At 43.4% G+C, this 22,825-nt stretch overlaps 1 protein-coding gene across 2 annotated transcripts in view; it reads left to right on the plus strand.

Annotated features, from left to right (window-relative positions):
* Positions 1-22,825, plus strand: part of fam171a1 (family with sequence similarity 171 member A1) — a 263,890-nt gene that overhangs the window by 203,257 nt on the left and 37,808 nt on the right. For both annotated transcript variants that reach the window (XM_068012841.1, XM_068012851.1), the window contains exon 5: positions 2,716-2,892. In XM_068012841.1, the coding sequence (XP_067868942.1) occupies positions 2,716-2,892 (177 nt within the window). The remainder of the gene's footprint in view (positions 1-2,715; positions 2,893-22,825) is intronic.

Genomic DNA, 22,825 nt, shown 5'->3' on the forward strand with positions numbered 1-22,825 from the left:
CAGCCTTCATACTCAACCTATCACATTCCAGCATGATTTATAACAAGGAAACTGAAGCTACATGCCAATTTTTCCAAAAATAATCCTTTATTAAAACAAGTAATTTGAATTAAATTTATAAATCAGCCTTTCAATAGAAGTTTTTAAGCTGATGTCCACTGTTGTTGAGCACCACTTTCTTCCTGCATCCTTATACTTCAAGTTTGAAGAGGTGCACTGTGTGTCAGTAGAACATTGGCATGTCCTTGTTAACATTGCCTGTTTGCCCCAATTTATTTTTCATCTTTATAACAAATTTTAGCATCTTGGATGAACATTGTTTACCTGCTAGCATTAAGCAAAAACTATGCACAAGAAATTGCTGCAGATGATATTGGGACTTTTCTTAAGACAAAATGAAATCAACATTGTTTTGTCTCCTCCATATGGTTTGTATTGTCATGCAACATAATTTCTTATAGCAGTAGTAATTCATGAAGTTGTATAGTGGGAGAGAGAACTTGCATTTCTATCATATCTTTCACAACCTCAGGGCGTGCCAAAGTGCTTTATAGCCAAAGTAGCATTTTAGAAGTATAGTCATTGTTGTAATAAAGGAAACACGGCAGCTAATTTGCACACAGTGAGGTTCCACAAGCAACAATGTGGTAATGACTAGATAATCTGTTTGTGATGTTGGTTGAGGGCTAACTACTGGCCAGGACACTACATCTTGTAAAGTGTGCACCTTGTTCAGTTATTTATGTTCAGAGTGTTCAATCTAGAAGAATAATAAGGGCTACCGGTTCGGCTGCTGTCCAACTGGAACTTGTGATCCCAGCCATGCCCACGTGGATGATTATCGTTTAAATGTGAATACTTACATTGTTAATGTATCCTTAATGATAGAGAATTAAAAGTTGCCCTATTTCTCTCTGTTTAAAATAAGATGCATTAAATTGTGCAAATGCAGTTTTCAGTATGTTCACTGTCTGAGCCATTAATGCACCATTTTCAAATTTTTGTAGTTTGGTATTTTTTGATACCACAGCATTTGCACAATTTGTGATATTGAATTCACAGGTAAATTTGCTTCAGATTTTACCTGTTATCTCTCTCTCTCTTGGTTGTATGGTATTATTTTCCTTTCTTTCAGGAACCATGCTACAGAGGATAGATCTGTAAGTTAAATTTAGCAGTTTATTTCACTGTCAATACTGTCACGAAAACGTGCTATATCGAATGATGATTTTTTTAGTCTATCAGCTGAAAACCTGAACTAAATTTAAAAAAAGAAACAAATAAAAGATGACTGTATTCTAGCAGCTAAAGATTGCCACCCCAGTTTGCATCACTGTACTTCATATTCCAATGCATTGAGGTTGAGATGGATTGTCTGCACAGACCCATCAAGAACAATGACCTGGGGAATCTGCGTGAACTACCTATCCTGTTCCCATTCGCAAGGCATCAAGACCATCACTTCAATATTAAACTGGTGGAGACGAACCATTCAAACCTGATTACTTGAACAATGGAACCCTGGTTGTGAGAATAGAATTCCTAGACATGGCTGATTAAGTTGCAAGAGGGCATACACACTGGTAACCACCATGCTTGAATCACTGGGTGACTGTCATGTGACAGGCCCACCATCTGTGTGCTTAAGCTGGTGTTTTCTCTGCAGCAACCAGACAAGCAGCTAGATGCTGACAGAGAGAGGATCCAAGTGGTTTCTCTCTCTCTCTTTGAAAGGAAAATTGCGCGACCACCGAATTCAGCCTGAAGCCAGCCAAGTCACCAACCTCCACAGACTGCACACCCCTTTTATTTCTCTGGATTCTAATTCAACCAATCTATTCTTCCCCAACCTGTAACCTATTTGTGTAGTTGGAGCATTTTTTTATTATTTTGCTTAGATCGGTTTAGGTACAATGAAGCTAACCTCTTTCTTTGTTAAACTCAAGAAAACCTATTCAGTTGTTTCTTTTTATAATCAGGGCACGTAAACAGTTAAATACTTGCTGAATTGGCAAGTATATCCACTTCAAAAGGAAAAAACCCATTGTGGTCAAACAGGGAGAGGGAAACGAGGGGAGCTCTTCAAACCCTCCTCACATGAATGTAACAATACTGATTACTGTTCATCATTAATGGGGCATATGCTTTTTGTTACAATGTGAATCTAGTTAGTATAGAACTGCTAGTGATTTTTTTTTAATTGGTCTGATTGGATGAGTTGGGAGATTTGTTTGACTGTATTTTGAGTGTTAATCTGATTGTTAGTGATATGATAATTTTCAGCTAACTGAAAATGTTAACACTGCGTTGCATTCTAAGTGTGTAAATGATGTCTATCTTGATGATTAGTGTGCATCTGATTTAGTGAGTCAGTCATAGTTCAGTGCAGAATGGAGCAGTTATTGAGAAATGCAGATGCCTGGAGGAGTCCATTTGTGTAATTGTACATACTTATGTTGTACGTTGTGACCTGTATCTTCACCTGGCAGAATTTTATGTCCAATTTAAAGGAGAGAAGATAGATAGTGACAACTAGTACGTTATCCACATTCTGAACATTGAAGATAACTCGCTTCTTTAATCCTACGAGCAGTTTGCCCTATCAATGCAAAGATAACAAAGCATTGTAACCATACTGATTTTCTTTGTTTCCCGCTATATATTATGATGTGTTTAATCTTTTTATTACTGCCAATGCTATCTTCCATTTTACAGGAAACAGCAGCAGATTTAACCTGACCCCTGTTACAGCAGTGAGTGTTCATCTGTTGAATAGCGATGGAACTGAAATCCAAGTGAACGGCCCTATCTGTGTGACCATTCCCTTGCCAGCCAAAAGCCCCTTGAAGCATGACGATGCTCTCCCAGCATGGAAGTTTGATAAGAAAATTGGTAAGAAATCCAGATAATTTTTGTCAAAATTTTGAAAACTAAACAGGAGAGCTAACTGTTTGTCTGTTTTCCAAGTGCAGTGCCAAGATGTTACAGAAGGTTATATATTTGTTTTTCTTATTGCAAACTTTTCTTGGCAAGTAGAAAACAAAACATTCCTTTTCTTGTGCTTCCAGCAAGTTTATTTATTTCCATCCTTATATGCACTGTTCTTCCTCTTGGTTCTATTTATTTTTATCCTGTTTCCCAAGACTTTTAATTACTTGTGTTGTGTAATTGTTAGGATTTGTCTTTAAAATTGTCCATAAATATTTTCAAACACTTGTTTCCTCACTTAATTGGGCCACTGTAGTTAGTGCAGGGTTTACCGTGGCTATGAAGTACTTGCCCCCTACTCTGGGCTGGTTGACTTCACTACAGAAAGTGAGCTTGATAGGAACAGGAGTAAGCCATTTAGCCCTTTGAGCCTGTTCTGCCATTTAGTGAGATCATGGCTGATCTGGGACCTCACTCCATATCCCCAGCTTCTACCCCATTTCCCTTAAACCTTTGGATAACAAAAGCCTATCAATCTCCGATTTAAAATTAACAATTAATCTAGTATCAATTACCATTTGTGGAAGAGAGTTCCAAACTTCTGCCACACTATGGGGGGAATTTTAGGCTATTTCCTGCAGTGGGTTTGGAGGCAGGCAGAGCATTTAATTGGGCAGGATGGTGGCGGATGGGGGACCCCAGTTAAGTCTGTGGCAGGAAGGCCCATGGACAGCCTTCCCACCCTACCACCAATTGAGGCCCTTAATTTGGCAATTAATGCCCAATTAAGGGCCTCATCCCACTGCCGCCAGTATTAGCCCAGCGGTGGGTGCGTCTGTTGCCACACAGGGAACATGCCAAGCAAACCCGTGCGGGATGCTTGTCAGGTTCAGGGTTGGGGGAGATTCTTCATTAAAAGGCACTTAGTACCTGATCGAGGCACCCAGCTTCGGGAAATGTCGGCGGGGGGGGGGGGGCCCCACTGAGAGCCACCCTCCTGCCCTTGCTGCCCACCCCGCAACCCCCACCCTGCGGAACACCTCCCACCCTGATTCACCTATGGTTTGGGTCCCTCACCTCCGGTGTGCACTGTACCAGCAGCAGCCGCTGACTCTGTAGTGGCGCTGCTCAGTAAAAGAGCTGCCGGCCTCTGATTGGCCCACAGCTCTCAGCAGGCAGGATTTCCGTCGCCAGGATCCTTAATCCCAGGGAAGGCCTGCTGCTGTCCACTTAAGTGCCTAATTGGCAAATAATGTGGCGGGCCTGCCCCAGAGGAGATGAAATGGGGCTCTTGCCTGCACGTCTGCCGGTGGCCGAAACCCCCGTCGCCCACATAAAATTTTCCCCTAGTATGTAGAAGTGTTCCTAATTTTTTTTCCTGAAAGATCTGGCTCTGAATTTTAGACTATGCCCCCTGACTCCCAACCAGGGGGGAGGGAGAGGGGGGAGAGTGTTTCTCTCTATCTAATGGCAGCACAGTGGCGCAGTGGTTAGCACCGCAGCCTCACAGCTCCAGCGACCCGGGTTCAATTCTGGGTACTGCCTGTGTGGAGTTTGCAAGTTCTCCCTGTGTCTGCGTGGGTTTCCTCCGGGTGCTCCGGTTTCCTCCCACATGCCAAAGACTTGCTGGTTGATAGGTTAATTGGCCATTATAAATTGCCCCTAGTATAGGTAGGTGGTAGGGAAATATAGGGACAGGTGGGGATGTGGTAGGAATATGGAATTAGTGTATGATTAGTATAAATGGGTGGTTGATGGTCGGCACAGACTCGGTGGGCCGAAGGGCCTGTTTCAGTGCTGTATAACTAAACTAAACTACCCTATCTGTTCCCTTAATATCGAGAAAACTTTGATCAAATCACCCCATAACCACCTAAGTTCCAGGGAATGCAACCCCTAGTTTGTGTAATCCCTCCTCATAATTTAACTCTTCATGTCCAGGTAAACCTATGCTGCATTCCCTCCAAGGCTAATATATCCTTCCTAAAGTGTAGTGACCAGAACTACTCGGAGTACTCCGGGTGTAGTTTAACCAGGGCTTTATAAAGCTGAAGCACGATTTCTATCTCTTGTTTTCTAGTCCTCTAGCTATAAAGGCTAGCACTCCAGTAGCCTTTTTGATTATTTTCCGTACCTGTTTATGATATATTAATGATCTGTGTACCAGGACCCCCAAATCTTTTGGGATCTCCACTGCTTCTAGCTTTTTGCCATTTAGAAAGTATCCTGTTCTATCCCTTTTACGTCCAAAGTGGATGACCTTCTCATTTCTCTATGTTGAAATCCGTTTGTCACAGTTGTGGCCATTCACTTAATCTATCGATATTTGTCAGTTGTATGGCAAGATGCCCCAGCAGGAGGAGAAACGCTTAATGCTCACTCTCCATCGGGCATATCTCATGTTGGGATATTTCAGTGATATTGCAGATAGTTACAAAGGATTTCAGAATCTGGGTTGTGTCATTCATCCTACTTTCTGAAGGAGGCTACAAGAGGGTATGTTATGAAAGAAAAGGGAAAAGATGGAATTGAAAGTGAAGTTTTTTTTGAGGCATGTCCCTTAATTCTTTGTTATTGAACCAATGCTTCTTGATGTTTTCAGTAAATGCGTTGATTTTATTCTAAAATCTGAAGATCAACAGTCCAAAACCATGCCTAACTTCAACTTGGAGATTTCCATTTCCCTGTGGTATTGATTATACCAATATTCTCGTTTTCTGTTTTTGTAAAATCAGTTACTCTGCAGCATAAGCTGGATGAAGTAACCCGCCTTCAGTTTGGTGAGACTGTACAAGCTGTTTAATTGTACCTAAAGGTTGTTTATATCTCAGATCCACATTTTACATTTTTACCAGATACATTTAGACCCAATGTGATTGTAATATAAGGGCCTGAAAGGGTTAATGTTTGGGACCGTGAGAGTAAACCCCTTCCACTGTAGTGATAATGATGTATTAGTCACATGGGTGTTAGGCTGGTAAAAAGCTAGAAGCAGCACAAGGTGTTCTGATTAGACAGGCTTGTGGAGAGTGTAAATAGTTGTATGTAAGAAACAAGTTATTCTTTAGCCCTGCAAAGAACCAAAGACTTCTTTTAAATAGCACTCGATCTATGCTACTACAATACACAACATGGCGCAACGGTGAAAACAGCCAGAAATTAGTGAAAGACCTCACCTCGTACAGTAGCGCCAAGAAAACGGCAGACCTCGAAGGGAGACTGCGACAAGCTCCAGAGCTGCTCCATAGCCGAAGAAAGAGACGAAGTCAGCCGTGCAGGCATTCAGATGGTGGTCTGCAAGCAGAATCCAGCAATCGGGTGAGTCATGGTACCGATGGTCAGGGATTGGGTAAGAAACCCTTTGCAAAGGGTGAAGTAATTTTCTAACGGTGCACTGTGCACAAAAAATCCCCAAATCCTTTACTTGGGCTGTCTGCGTGGGCAAAGAGCGAGAAGCCCCTGAGAAGTGTTGGAACTCCGGAAAAAAGCAGGAAATCCCTGAAACGAGTGGGGATGCCTCCATTAAAGCAAGCAAGCCTAAATGAAAAAACAAAATTTCTTTAAAAAAAAAAGGAACACATTAAAAGAAAAAAATATCTAGCAAAGAATGGATTTGAAACATATGATGCCTGAAAGCTTCCAGAATTGGGAAGAACCCAATTGGATACAGAATTGGTCAGTGTGGAGAAAAAGATTTCTGAGATTTAGAATAACTTCTCAGCTACACACTAAATCAGAGGCTGAGCAAGTTAATACTCTTTTATACTCCGTGGGTGCCACTGCTGATGACGTAATCGTAAGGCAAGGCATAAATATAGCTTCGGACAAATTTGAAGAAATGCTGCAAGCATTCGACAAATATTTTAATTTGACAAGTAATAAGTTCCTGGAAAGAGCAAAATTTAATAAGGGAGTCTAGAAGGTAGGCGAATCCGTGGATGTTTTCGTTAAATGATTTGTAGAGATTGAGGGATGCAAGTATGGAGAACTAAAGTCTGAGTTGGTTAGGGGCTGAATAGTAGTGGGAATAGCTGATGAGTCCTTGTCAGACCTCTTGCAGTCGTAAGACGACCTCGCACTCGAGGAAACGATTCAGATGGTGCGACAGGCAGAAGTCCAAAGACAAAACAGAGCTATTCTGAGGCCTGAAGAGAGGCCTTGGATCAGAAATAAATCCGATGACGGTCCAGTTCCTGAAGCCCAGAATGGAAAAGCTATCTCCAGATAAGAAGGCACACACAGGTGAGAGGATGCAAGACACCGTGAAACTGTGCTCGCGCTGTGGAGCCAAAAAGACCCACAGACATGATCAGTGTTCTGCTAATAAAGCAGAATGCTCAGATTTACAAAACAAAAAGCCTTTACACATAGAGCGGTGAATGAGGTGGAACAACTTCCAGTGGATGATAAACCAGGAGACTTCCTAGGGGAAATTAACAACCCCAATCAAGGATTTTAGACGGCAGACATCAATGTCAATGGACATATTTACTAATTTCAAATTTACACAGGTGCAAGTGTCACAGTTCTGTCAGACCAAGAGCCATGACTGATGAGACATTGCTTACAACCAGTGGATACACAGTTATATGATCCAGGATGAATCCAACTGATGGTGAAGGGTAAGCTACAAGCAACTCTCCAATATAAAGGAAGGCAGATTATGTAAACCCTAAATGCTTTTTAAAAAAAACAAAATGACTCCTGACAAGCAGCGGCCCACTGGCGTCATCCGAGTGCTCCACGTTGCGCACATGCGCAGCTACATCTTGCCTGGAGTAAGTGGCGCATGCACAGGATGATATCGCGCAGCGCCAACATCGTTGCATATCCGCGCTCGGTCCATCTTCGCGCAAGCGCGATAAAGTGTCACGGAGGAAGCGGCTGAATGGGAGACTTTGAGGTTGGAGCTCTCCCCCTCGGCAACTCGCTGCAGACCTCGGCACTTCCTCCACTCAGCCGCTTGCTCCAGACCTCTTATCTCCCCCCCACTCCCCTGGCTGATTGTTCCTCGCTTTGCGCCACGCCACTCTCTGGCAGCTCGTTCCCCACTTCGCCGCAACCCCCCCCCCCAGTGGCTAGCTGTAGGCCGCACCACTTCCCTCCTCTCGGCCACGCTCTTACCTCACCCCTTTCAGCCTGGCTTGCTTCTTTGGGCAGCATGTGAAGACTGTTCAAATGTGGGAGCGAGTGGCCGGGAGGAGGAAAGCGGCGCCACCTATAACTAGCGTATGGAGGGGCGGGGGGGGCGGTGCAGTGGGGAGCGAGCGAGTGACCGGTGAGCAGGGTGGCACAAAGTGAGGAGCGGAGAACAATTGGCCAGGGGAGTTGGGGGGGAGCAGCGAGGTCTGGAGCATGCAGCTGGTGGGGAAGAAGTGGCCGGTGGGGAGGAGGTGGAGAAAGCGAGTTGCCGAGGGGGAGAGCGGCCAGTGGGGCGGGTACTAGTAGCTGCGTTCAGGTGAAATTCGTCCTGATCAGTCATATAAATGAATCACCAACGAATTGGCAGCACATTTTATACTCTGCCTGATTTTCTTTTCCATCGATCGGGGTACCAATTCACTATCTTCCAATGGAAATTCAATCATAAAATTCCTTTAGTATTTAATAGGATTACTGGAATATTAAATGGATCTGAGGATTACAGTTAATATCTTATAACTACATGGTAGTATATTACTGGGCATCCATCCAACTTAATGTAAGGTTAGTTTTTTGGAACGATCTAGCCATAAGCATTTCCTGTGATAAATTGAGCAGCGCCATCTTTAATCCTGGCAGCTGCCTGAACGTCACAGACACTGACGTTCCCCAGTTGAAGAGCCTGCATTTGCAAGTACTGCACCACCTAGCGGTTGCGTTGTCAGTAAACGCAGCCTTTAAAAAAAAAACAAGAATTTGTCTGTTAAGCAGAAAAGCGTGCTTATACCTACATCTACTCAAAAAGGTAGATGAAGTCAAACAGCCAAAGACAAACAGTCGCTTTTCAAGCAGACTATCCCAAACTGTTCTCGGGTCTAGGAAGGCTGAAGACAGAGTATAGAATTATGCTAAAAGAAGATGCCATACCAGTATGTATCTTTACAGTCAGAGAGATACCACATCCATTTATGAACCAAGCACAAAATCAGCTGGAGGAGATTACCAAAATGGGAGTCATTTCTCTGTCACAAAACCAACATAGTGGTGTTCGCCTATGGTTCCAGCTCCGAAACCAAATTGCACTCTCTGTATTTGTGTGGATTTAACACAGCTTAACAAAGCAGTGGAAAGGGAAATTCATTCTATGTCATTGATAGACAAAAGCCTAGCGAAGCTATCCAAAAAAACATAATGTTCATTAAACTCAACACAAATAGTAGCTTTGGGCAGCTTCCGTTGGACGAGATGTCAAGATTACTCTCAACATTTATCACACCGTTTGGAAGATTTTTGCTTCAATAGTTTACCATTTGGTATAACTTCTGCACCTGAAATCTTCCAATGGACCATGTCCAACATTCTGCAAGGCCTCAAAGGGGTGATATGTCACATGCATGACATCCTGGTGCATGAAGCTTCCATCGAAGAATATGACTGGAGAGTAAAAGCAGTTTTCAGTCGTCTACAGGAAGAAGGACTCACATTTAACCACAAGTGTGAATTCTCCAAGACGTCAATTAATTTCTTGGGACATATAATAAGTAACAACAGCAAAATGGCAGACCCACAAAAGACAAGAGCTATTATAAGATCATAAGAACTAGGAGCAGGAGTAGGCCGTCCGGCCCCTCGAGCCTGCTCCGCCATTCAATAAGATCATGGCTGATCTTTTCGTGGACTCAGATCCACTTACCCGCGCTCTCACCGTATCCCTTAATTCCTTTATTGTTCAAAAAGATATCTACCTTAGCTTTAAAAACGTTTACTGAAGAAGCGTCAACTACTTCACTGGGCAAGGTATTCCATAGATTAACAACCCTCTGGGTGAAGAAGTTCCTTCTTAATTCAGTCCTAAATCTTCTCCCTCTAATCTTGAGGCTATGCCCTCTTGTCCTAGCTTCACCTGCCAGTGGAAACATCCTCTCTTCTTGTATCTTATCTATTCCCTCCATGATTTTATATGTTTCTATAAGATCCCTCCTCATTCTTCTGAACTCCAATGAATATAATCCCAATCTACTCAGTCTCTCCTCATAAGCCAACCCCCTCAACTCCGGAATCAACCTAGTGAACCTCCTCTGCACCCTCTCCAGTGCCAGTACATCCTTTCTCAAGTAAGGAGACCAGAACTGCACACAGTACTCCAGGTGCGGCCTCACCAGTACCTTATACAGCTGCAACATAACCTCTCTCTGCTTTTAAACTCAATCCCTTTAGCAATGAAGGACAAAATTCCATTTGCCTTCCCTAATTACTTGCTGTACATGCAGACCAACCTTCTGCGATTCATGCACAAGGACACCCAGGTCCCTCTGCATAGCAGCATGCTGCAACTTTTTACCATTCAAGTAATAATCCTTTTTACTGTTACTCCTACCGAAATGAATGACTTCACATTTATTAACATTGTATTCCATCTGCCAGACCTTTGCCCACTCACTCAATGTATCTATGTTCCTCTGCAAAGTTTCACAGTCATCTGCACACTTTGCTCTGCCACCCATCTTAGTGTCATCTGCAAACTTTGACACCCTACACGTGGTCCCCAACTCCAAATCATCTATATAAATTGTAAATAATTGCGGTCCCAACACCGATCCCTGAGGCACACCACTAGTGACTGATTGGCAACCAGAATAGCACTCATTTATCCCCACTCTCTGCTTCCTGTTAGTCAACCAATCCTCTATCCATGCTAATACTTTACCCATAACGCCATGCATCCTTATCTTGTGCGGCACCTTGTCGAAGGCCTTTTGGAAATCTAGGTACACCACATCCACTGGGTCCCCGTTGTCCACCTTGCTCGTAATGTCATCATAGAATTCCAAAAGATTTGTCAAGCATGACCTGCCCTTCATGAACCCATGCTGCGTCTGCCCAACGGGACAATTTCTATCAAGATGCCCTGCTATTTCTTCCTTGATAATAGACTCAAGCATCTTCCCCACTACAGAGGTTAAGCTAACCGGTCTATAATTCCCCATCTTTTGTCTACCTCCCTTTTTAAACAGTGGCGTCACATCTGCTGTTTTCCAATCTGCTGGGACTACCCCAGAGTCCAGCGAATTTTGGAAAATTACCACCAGTGCACCTGCTATTTCTCCCGCCATCTCTTTTAGTACCCTGGGATGCATTCCATCAGGGCCAGGAGACTTATCAATCCTTAGCTCCATTAGCTTGCCCAACACTACCTCTTCCGTAATAATGATTGTTCCCAGGTCCTCACCTACGTTCGTCTCTTTGTCAATTACTGGCATGTTATTAATGTCCTCCACTGTGAAGACCGATACAAAATACCTGTTCAATGCCTCGGCCATTTCATCATATCCCATAACTAAATTCCCCTTCTCATCCTCTAAAGAACCAACATTTACTTTAGCCACTCTTTTTCGTTATATATATTTATAGAAACTTTTGCTATCAGTCTTTATATTCTGTGCTAGTTTTTTCTCATGTTCTGTCTTACTTTTCTTTATAGCTCTTTTTGTGGCTTTCTGTTGACCTTTAAAGTTTTCCCAATCTTCTAGTTTCATGCTGTTTTTGGCCACTTTGTATGCCTTCTCTTTTAATTTGATAGCCTCCCTTATTTCCTTAGACACCCATGGCAGATTACCCCTTTTCTTCCAGTCCTTCCTTTTCACTGGAATATACTTTTGCTGAGCACTTTGAAAAATTTCTTTGAAAGTCCTCCACTGCTCGTCAACTGTCCCACCATAAAATCTTTGTTTCCAGTCTACTTTAGCCAAGTCCTCCCTCATTCTATTGTAGTCCCCCTTGTTCAAGCGCAGGACCCTGGTATTGGATTTTATCTTCACACTCTCCATCTGTATTTTAAATTCAACCATACTGTGATCACTCCTTCCAAGAGGATCCCTAACTATGAGGTCATTAATTATTCCTGTCTCATTACACAGGACTAGATCTAGGATAGCTTGCTCCCTCGTCGGTTCCATTACATACTGTTCAAGAAAACTATCACTGATACGCTCAACGAACTCCTCCTCAAGGCTACCCTGACTGAGCTGGTTCGACCAATCTACATGTAGATTAAAATCCCCCATGATAATTGCCGTACCATTTTCACAGGCATTAGTTATTTCTTTGTTTATTGCCCGCCCCAATGTGATGTTATTATTTGGTGGCCTATAGACTACGCCTATCAATGACTTTTTCTTCTTAGAGTTTCTAATTTCCACCCAAATGGATTCAGCCTCATTCTCCATAGAACCTATATCATCTCTCAGCACCGCCCTGATGTCGTCCTTGAATATCAGAGCTACAACACCTCCCTTACCTTCCTGTCTGTCCTTCCGAATAGTCTGGTACCCCTGGATATTTAACTCCCAGTCGTGACCAACCTGTAACCATGTCTCCGTAATGGCTACCAAATCATATTCATCCGCGATGATTTGTGCCGTTAACTCATCAACCTTGTTACAAATGCTACGAGCATTCAGGTAAAGTGCCTTTATGCTAGCTTTCTTACCCTCATGATTTCCAACATCTCTAATAATAACTCCTGAGTTATCCTTCCTTTCTGCTTCTTTCATAGTCTGCCTTGAACTTAAACCCTCCTGCACACATGTTAGCCTGCTGCTTCCCTTTTTATTTACCATCATACTCCCTGTCGTTTTCCCTTTCCCTTCCCCCCGAGTCACTAGTTTAAAGTCCTAGGGACCACCCTATTTTTCCGTTTCACTAGAACACTGGTTCCAGATCGGTTCAGGTGGAGACCGTCCCATCGGTACAGATCCCCCCAGTTCCAAAACTGATGCCAATGCCCCATCAAATGGAACCCCTCTTTCCCACTCCACTCCCTTAGCCACGTGTTTACTTCCCTAATATTCTTATCCCTAAGCCAATTTGGACGTGGCTCGGGCAGTAATCCGGAGATTATGACCCTCGAGGACCTGTTCCTTAATTTCGTTCCTAGTGCTTTATAATCCCCAAACAGGTCCTCCATCCTAGCCTTGCCTATGTTGTTAGTCCCAACGTGGACCACAACAACTGGATCCTCCCCCTCCCACTCCAATATCCTTTCAAGCCGGTCAGAGATGTCCTGCACCCTGGCACCGGGCAGGCAACACACCATGCGGGACTCCCGATCCGGCTTGCAAAGGATACTATCTATCCCCCTAATTATAGAATCCCCTATAACTACCACTTGTCTTTTTACTCCCCCCTCTTGAATGGCCTTCTGCACCATGGTGCCATGGTCAGTTGGCTCATCCTCCCCGCAGCCCTTTTCCTCATCCACACAGGGAGCAAGTATCTCGTACCTGTTGGATAAGGTCAAAGGCTGAGGCTCCTCCACTCCTGAACTCAGGATCCCCCTACCTGCATCACTTGCAATCACACCCTGTTGTCCCTGATCACTAACTGAATTTGAATTACTTAATCTACCAGGTGTGACTGCCTCCTGAAACAAAACGTCCAGGTAACTCTCCCCCTTCCGGATGTGCCGCAGTGTTTGAAGCTCAGATTCCAGATCATCAACTCTGAGCCGGAGTTCTTCCAGCAACCAACACTTGCTGCAGATGTGGTCCCTGCCGTTGACAATGGGGTCAGCCAGCTCCCACATCATACAGCTACAGCACATCACCTGCCCAGCCATCTCTACTTAGTTAATTACTTTATTACTTTATATAAATTTATGAGTTAAATACTTTCTGATACTTCTCTGCTATGGTCTTTTTCAAATAACCAATTAATAGATAAATCAAAAAAAGAAAGTAAAAAAAAAGAAAGTAAATTTTTAACCAATCACACGAAACAGAAGAAATAAAAATGCTTACTTTATCAACACACCAGAGTTCTTTTTTTTTGGTTAGAGGAGGAGGGCGGGTGGGAGACACTACACGTGTAGTGTCTAGGGTTCAGCCACTGCCCAAATATATAGGTTTTTACTTACCCAGCAGTCCCCTGGTCCGCCAAAACAAAAGGTAATTCACGGGTTTTGGCGCGTTTTTTTTGCAACCTCCAGTCCTGCTGCTCCTCAGGCTGCTCTGGCTCCTCTCTCTCTCTCTCTCTCACGGGTTTTGGCGCACTTTTTGAAACCTCCGGTCCTTTTGCTCCTCGGGCTGCTCTGGCTCCTCTCTTTCTCTCTCTCTCTCACGGGTTTTGGCGCGCTTTTTGAAACCTCCGGTCCTGTTGCTCCTCGGGCTGCTCTGGCTCCTCTCACTCTCTTAATGTGTTTCCAGCTCCATCTGTTCAACAGCTCCAAAGATTTCTTGAAATGCTGAATCTATTAGTTAAATTTTTACCGCATCTAGTGCAGGTAACCAAGCCATTAAGACAAAAAAAGATCAAGTGTGGTGCTAGAGTTCACATCAAGAGCAGGCATTCCATCAAGAAATGCTCATATCACCTGACATCTTAGCATGCTATAACCCTACACTACCAACAATGATTTCTGCAGACACCTCATCCACAGGGTTAGGGGCAGTCCTTTTCCAAGAGCAGCCTGATGATTGTCAAAGACCAATCTGCTATGCATCAAGAGCTTTGTCAGAGACAGAGACCAGATATGCAGTAATTGAAAAAGAAGCACCTGGAGTCATGTGAGCTTGCGAGAGGTTCTCTGATTACATTATGAGATTGAAAGGCATCATTCAGACAGACTGCAAATCGTTAGTTTTCTTACTGTATGAGAAGGAGATTACAAAATTGACTCCAAGAATTCAGAGGTTCTGCTTATGATTGATGCGATATACATATGAGACCGTATACGTTCAGGGAAAGATGCAAACTTCCACTGATGCACTATCAAGAACAGTAGACCATCTGACTCAACAGGGTGTGAACTTTGTGGACGAGAGTCATATTCACAATATACTGCACAATAGTGGCTGGCAAGTATACAGAAACTGCAAGAAATTTGTCACGCCCAAAAACAGGATGGAGAATGTGTTCGTATGCGTCAGTACTGCACACAGGGTTGGCCTTGAGAACCTAGTGGTGAGATCATAAAAATGTTCTGTGAATTCTGAAAACACTTCACAATCATCAATTTGCTGGTGTATAATGACAGACAAGTCATTCCAAACCCACGACCTCTACCAACTAGAAGGACAAGGGCAGCAAATGCATGGGAACAGCACCACCTGCAAGTTCCCTTCCAAGTCACACACCATCCTGACTTATCGACGTTCCTTCACTGTCGCTGGATCAAAATCCTGGAACTCCCTTCCTAACAGCACTGTGGGTGTACCTACCCCACATGGACTGCAGCGGTTCAAGAAGGCAGCTCACCACCACCTTCTCGAGGCCAATTAGGGATGGGCAATAAATGCTGGCCTGGCCAGTGACGCCCACATCCCATGAAAGAATTTTTAAAAAATTCAGAGTTCACTCAGATCAGATATCTTGGAACGTCTACATCAGGGCCACAGGGGCAGAACAAAGTCATCAGGGTGGTGGCCATGAATATTCAAAGACATAGAAAACATGGTCATGAACTGCCAAGTACGTGCAATACATAGACTGGAACAGAGAGAACCTCTGATTACAACAACATTTCCAACCAGACCCTGGGAATGGCTAAGGATGGATTTATTTAGGTACAACGGAAACTCCTGTATAATCGTGATCGGTTATTTCTCACGATGGATTGAAGTGAAAAGGTTGTACTTAACAACAACAGAAACTGTTATCCGAAACTAGCAGGAGACCTTTGCAATGCAAGGTAACCCTGACGAAGTCGTGTCAGACAATGGACCACAGTTCGCAAATGAATACTTCACACAATTTGCAAGAAAATGGGGATTTGAACATCTCACGAGTTCATCATGATATCCTCAGTCAAATGGCGAGGCCAAAAGAGGGGTAAGAACCATAAAGGTGTTGTTGAAGAAGAATGAAGATCTTCCAACCGCATTGATTAACCATCGATCTACTGAGTTGTTGTGTGGACAATCACCTTCTGAGCTATTGATGGGGAGGAAGATTAAAAACCCAAACTTCCCATTTTTGTCTAGAAAACTACTTCCAGGGCTAGAAGTCAATGACTACCAAAAAGTCCAAGGTAGAGAGAAGCATTACAGGAACCAACAAGCTCGCAATTACAACAAAAGATTTCATGCCAGAAACTTATCTCAGTTAAAGGAGGTTGAGAAGGTATGGATATGAGACCTAGAATGGGAAGGTGTTGTCATCCAATAAAATGAAAATTATCAGAGGTTTTATCTGGTACATACGGCAGAGTATTCTATGACAAAATAGGCAAAACATTATCCCTATTTCACAGAAGCAACAATCAATCATTTATCTGGACAACCAGATGATGATCAAGAAACACAGAGTCAACGGGATACTACCTACATTGGTCAAGGCCTTCTAAGTTGTCCAAAAAGGCTACCGATCTTCCGAACCCAATAAGAATACAATTGGGGAGAGTCGTGAAGCCTCCTGATAAGCTGAATTTGTGAGGGACAGAGACTTGGGGGGAGATGGGGTAGTATGTGAAGTCTAAGTGAATAAATGTATATAAAAAGTAAATAGAGACAAAGACTTGGGGGGAGATGTAGTATAAGGGCCTGAAAGGGTTAATGTTTGGGACAGTGAAAGTAAACCAACCCCTCCCACTGTTGTGATGATGTAATAGTCAGCTGGGAAGAAGCTCGAAGCAGCATGAGTGTGCTGGCTGGACAGGCTTGTGGAGAGCGTTAATAGTTATATAATAAACGAGTTATTCATTAACTCTACAAAGAACCCAGGACTTCTTTAAACAGCAGTTGATCCACGCTACTACAATGTACAACAGTGATCTGATGATTGGGTGTCAGCCAGATAGTGCGTTATAATGAGGGTCTAATTAATCCTTGTATAACCCTAATACAGAATACACTATGGACTCTCAACAGGACCATAATTTTATCATTCTTTAGTTTTATAAATGTGTATGTTGCTGATGTGTTTTTTAAAGACTTTTTCTTTATCCCCCCCAATTAAATGTTTAAATTGGTTGCTATTTTTGTCAATAGTTGCTACTCTTGGTATTTTTCTATTTTTTCAATCATTCCAATTGCTCTGCTTTCTGGTAAGCATTTATATATGCTTGTTTCTCCTCCTGGTGTCTTTCTCTTTCTGCACGGCCCTTCTGTAGCTGACTGCAGTAGTCAGTGTAAGTTGCCAGCTTTCCATTTGAAATTGGCAAAAGGTGAGATTGATTGACTATGGCACTAAGTATGTGATGTTGAACTGTCCTTTTGAATAATGTGAAGGACAAGAAATGTCAAGCAGAAGTGTTTTCAAGCTTAACAATGGAAATAGTGTATATTAAATTTCAAGCCAAGCAAAAGAGCTTTCTAAGTAAAATTTGCAATGATAAAAGATCAATGTTAATTTGTACTAGATTTCCACTAATCTGTTGAGTTTAATATAGTAACTAAAGATGCCAAAAGAACAATGGTCACACTGAGCATTTGTAGCTAAACTTCTGTTAGGGAATTGATTGTACTAAGCACGGAATTCAAAGGGTACTTTTTTTCCCCTTCCTGTAGCTGAGCTTATTTTGCTCTTGTAATGAGAAACAGTGAGACCAGCAGATGCTGCATTACATCCAACATTGCAGAATATTTTGGCTATAGTGCAGCATTTGCTTGCCTCTCAATCAAGTACAGATATTTGCAGAAATTGGACGATTATTTTTCCAATGCAGTAAGGTGCCCTTTAATCTGACTTGTAACCTTATTGGCATTAGTTTCAAGATGTCACCTGATACATGTTGAGTATGCCACCAGCTCAGTTGCCAAATGGTTTAGAATTGAAAACCCAGTGAAGCAGCAACGGCTGACAGACTGATTAACTGACTGTTGGGGATTAGATTCATTGTCACTTCACATTCTTCTACCATAGGAATTTGGCCAATGTTGGTTGGTTCTGGTAAAACCATGTCCTGCAGAACTCCATTTAAAAATTGAAAACCAGTTTATTTTGAACTGACTTTATCCAAAAATATCTCAGCAACCCGAAAAAGAAATCCAACATGACCTGAGAGGATGCTTGGAAGGGATCATTGCTTATGACGGATACTGTCATTCAAAGAATGCCAAGGACTTTAAAAGGTATGTTCATAGGAACATAGGAGCAGGAGTAGGCCATTCAGCCCATCAAGCCTGATCTGCCATTCAGTTAGATCGTGGCTGATCATCTACCTCAATGTGACAAATTCTGGCAATCTTGCTTTCTTTGTCACTTATCCTGGCATGGCTCCTAGGATATTAAAATTTAGAAGAAGGGGAGGCCCTAAGAAGAATGTTCCAAACCCTGCCAAAACACATAGTCCTGGATACTGGCCACATTTAAACAGTAATGTGTTATTCCAAATAGCTGCCTTGTAGGCACTGAAAATCTAACTGAAGTAGGCATAAGAAATAGTCACAAAATGAGTAGAATGGCCCTTAACTACTACTGGAATATTTTCGAATGGAATAGCAACAATGGAGAATATTAGCCATTACACTATATGCTGCTTAGTATTGAATTAACTAAGGTCATATTGTACAAGACACAACTTGTTAAACTCCATAAAGCTTGTTATGGAAGGAGAATGCTGGAGCCTATATTTACTCAGTTTCACATTTATTGTGCAGAATAAAAGGATTACAAATATATAGCGCCTCACTCAAAACCTTCCACCAGTCTCAGTGAGTGTCTGCTTATAAGTGCTCAACTAAGACCTCAATTAACACCCTTCACCTGCATACAATCAAATCATCGATACGCAATTAACAGCTTAACACAACTAACCATTGGGACTTCCTAAAATCCCGAGTTTTGTGAATGTAAAAACAATACATTTTCTGCATCTACTCAGTGACATCTATGAGCCTGGTCTGATCAATGATAGGCTGATAAAGTGTGGATGCAACAATATCCACAATCAAATGAAACTAACAGCAGCTTAAGGAGAAATCTTGCATGGTTTTAAAATCTACTCTATCTTTGGATCAAGTAAAATAGGGTGGTTCATTATTTAGTTTAAACACCGACTTTTCAAGCTGTCTGTGGTTGGGTGATCAATTTCATCTCTTCTTCGCCATGACATGCCACTTCTCCCTACGCCACCCCTGCCACCTCTCAAGGTATAAGGAAAGCTTCCCTCTGTCAGCTGGCTATGCAAATATCAAATATATTGTTTACTGAAACTAATTTTATCCGAAACCACATCTATACAGTGCTCTTAGGGTTTAAAAATATTTTCTTTACTGAAGAGGTAGAGTCCATGGGATGCAACTGAGGTGTGCATGTCCTAATGATATTGTATTCTTATATTTGAGATAGGGTTCTGGCTCAAAGCCAGAGCACCAGGTTATAACATTATATATTTTTTGAGGCTGAGTCCTCGTCATTAAGTGAAAGGTATCAAGTTCTTTATTACACTAAAGCTGGTTCCATGATGCTAAGCTAAATGTTTCTATTTCTTTACCAACCTGGCTAAAGAAATGTTTTGCATTTATGGAGAAGAACTATTTTCTGGAAGATTATTTGTGTGACAAAACAGACCCACTGACTACCTGGGTATCTCCAGCATTTGTTCTTTTCTTGATTAAGTCTGATAACCTTGAAGACTGAGAACCTTTAATTTATGCCCTAAAAGGGGGAAGACTTGTCTGATCATTACTAGACTCCCAGCCTCCTTGAAGTTAAAGCAACGTGGAATCAAGTCCTGGTGAGCAGCAATTGAACTTGCACCTGGAAAATAACATATTTAAAGCTGCAGGAAAAACAACTAGATTATCAATAAAAGGCAATAAACTGTACTTGTCCTTCCTTAAAGATGCCAGAAGCTGCAGGGCTTGGCTCTAGAAGAAGGGAAATTGTGATGATTACAGCAGAGAACTTTGCAAAACTTGGGGGGGAAATGAACTACTTTCTGTGGGGCTTTATAAAAGGCAGGAGCAGGAGGTCTAGTATTACCACCCAACATGTCATCAGCAGCAAATTTTCATGGGTGGGCCCAGAATGTAGTTTCCTCAAAACCAGTCAAAGTTGGCTAAGTTCCTGTGGTGTGTGAAAAATACTCACTATGAAGGGAGCCTACAGGGTAGGTGATCATGCCTCCTGCAATTCCAGTACCTTCTCGATGACTACAGCTTTAAAAGTCCAGATAATGAGAAGTTACGTGCTATAAGGTCCTGAACCACTAAATGATCCATGTAAACAAATAAAGCCACTATACTGTTGTTTTCTAGGGATAATTCTCCTCTGCTAAAACTGCCCACTACTTGACAATAATCTGAAAGCAAAGGTAAACCCAGCTTTTTTTTTATTGATTCATTCATGGGATGTGAGCGTCACTGGCCAGGCCAGCATTTATTGCTCATCCCTAATTGCCCTTGAGAAAGTGGTGGTGAGCCGCCTTCTTGAACCGCTGCAGTCCATTTGGGGTAGGTACACCCACAGTGCTGTTAGGAAGGGAGTTCCAGGAATTTGACTCAGCAACAGAGAAGGAACAGCGATATAGTTCCAAGTCAGGATGGTGTGCGACTTGGAGGGGAACTTGCAGGTGGTGGTGTTCCCATGCATTTGCTGCCCTTGTCCTTCTAGTTGGTAGAGGTCGTGGGTTTGGAAGGTGCTGTCTAAGGAGCCTTGGTGCATTGCTGCAGTGCATCTTGTAGATGGTACACACTGCTGCCACTGTGCGTCGGTGGTGGAGGGAGTGAATGTTTGTAGATGGGGTGCCAATCAAGCAGGCTGCTTTGTCCTGGATGGTGTCGAGCTTCTTGAGTGTTGTTTGAGCTGCACCCATCCAGGCAAGTGGAGAGTATTCCATCACACTCCTGACTTGTGCCTTGTAGGTGGTGGACAGGCTTTGGGGAGTCAGGAGGTGAGTTATTCGCCACAGGATTCCTAGCCTCTGACCTGCTCTTGTAGCCACGGTATTTATGTGGCTACTCCAGATCAGTTTCTGGTCAACGGTAGCCCCTAGGATGTTGATAGTGGGGGATTCAGCAATGGTAATGCTGTTGAATGTCAAGAAGAGATGGTTAGATTCTCTCTTGTTGGAGATGGTCATTGCCCGGCACTTGTGTGGCACGAATGTTAGTTGCCACTTATCAGCCCAAGCCTGGATATTGTCCAGGTCTTGCTGCATTTCTACACGGACTGCTTCAGTATCTGTGGAGTCACGAATGGTGCTGAACATTATGCGATCATCACCGAACATCCCCACTTATGACCTTATGATTGATGGTAGGTCATTGATGAAGCAGCTGAAGATGGTTGGGCCTAGGACACTACCCTGAGGAACTCCTGCAGTGATGTCCTGGAGCTCAGATGATTGACCTCCAACAACCATAACCATCTTCCTTTGTGTTAGGTATGTCTCCAGCCAGTGGAGGGTTTCCCCCCATGATTCCCATTGACCTCAGTTTTGCTAGGGCTCCTTGATGCCATACTCGGTCAAATGCTGCCTTGATGTCAAGGGCAGCCACTCTCACCTCACCTCTTGAGTTCAGCTCTTTTGTCCATGTTTGAACCAAGGCTGTAATGAGGTCAGGAGCTGAGTGGCCCTGGCAGAACCCAAACTGAGCGTCATTGAGCAGGTTATTGATAAGCAAGTGCCGCTTGATGGCACAGTTGATGAGACCTTCCATCACTTTACTGATGATTGAGAGTCGGCTGAAGGGGCTGTAATTGGCCGGGTTGGACTTGTTCTGCTTTTTGTGTACAGGACATACCTGGGCAATTTTCCACATTGCAGGGTAGATGCCAATGTTGTTGCTGTACTGAAACAGTTTGGCTAGGGGAGCGGCAAGTTCTGGAGCACAGGTCTTCAGTACTATTGCCGGAATATTGTCAGGGCCCATAGCTTTTGCAATATCTAGTGCATTCAGTCGTTTCTTGATATCACGTGGAGTGAATTGAATTGGCTGAAGCCTGGCATCTGTGATGCTGGCGTCTTCAGGAGGAGGCCGAGATGGATCATCAACTTGGCACTTCCGGCTGAAGATTGTTGCAAATGCTTCAGCCTTATCTTTCGCACTGATGTGTTGGGCTCCCCCATCATTGAGGATGGGGATATTTGTGGAGCCACCTCCTCCAGTTAGTTGTTTAATTGTCCACCAGCATTCATGGCTGGATGTGGCAGGACTGCAGAGCTTAGATCTGATCCGTTGGTTATGGGATCGCTTAGCTCTGTCTAGCGCATGCTGCTTATGCAGTTTGGCACGCAGATAGTCCTATGTTGCACCTTCACCAGGTTGACACCTCATTTTGAGGGATGCCTGGTGCTGCTCCTGGCATTCCCTCCTGCACTCTTCATTGAACCAGGGTTGGTCTCCTGGCTTGATGGTAATGGTAGAGTGGGGGATATGACAGGCTATGAGGTTACAGATTGTGGTTGAGTACAATTCTGCTGGCACTGATGGCCCACAGCGCCTCATGGATGCCCAGTTTTGCATTGCTAGATCTGTTCAAAATCTATCCCATTTAGCATGGTGGTAGTGCCACACAACACGATGGAGCGTATCCTCAATGTGAAGGTGGGGCTCCATCTCCACAAGGACTGTGCGGTGGTCACTCCGACCAATACTATCATGGACTGATGCATCTGTCGCAGGTAGATTGGTGAGAATGAGGCCAAGTATGCTTTCCCCTCTTGTTGGTTCCCTCACCACCTGCCGCATATCCAGTCTAGCAGATATGTCCTTTAGGACTCGGCCAGCTCGGTCAGTAGTGGTGCTACCAAGCCACTCTTGGTGATGGACATTGAAGTCCCCCACCCAGAGTACATTTGGTGCCCTCGCCA

This window comes from Heterodontus francisci, chromosome 2 (assembly GCF_036365525.1).
Source record: "Heterodontus francisci isolate sHetFra1 chromosome 2, sHetFra1.hap1, whole genome shotgun sequence".
Taxonomy (NCBI): Eukaryota; Metazoa; Chordata; class Chondrichthyes; order Heterodontiformes; family Heterodontidae; genus Heterodontus; species Heterodontus francisci.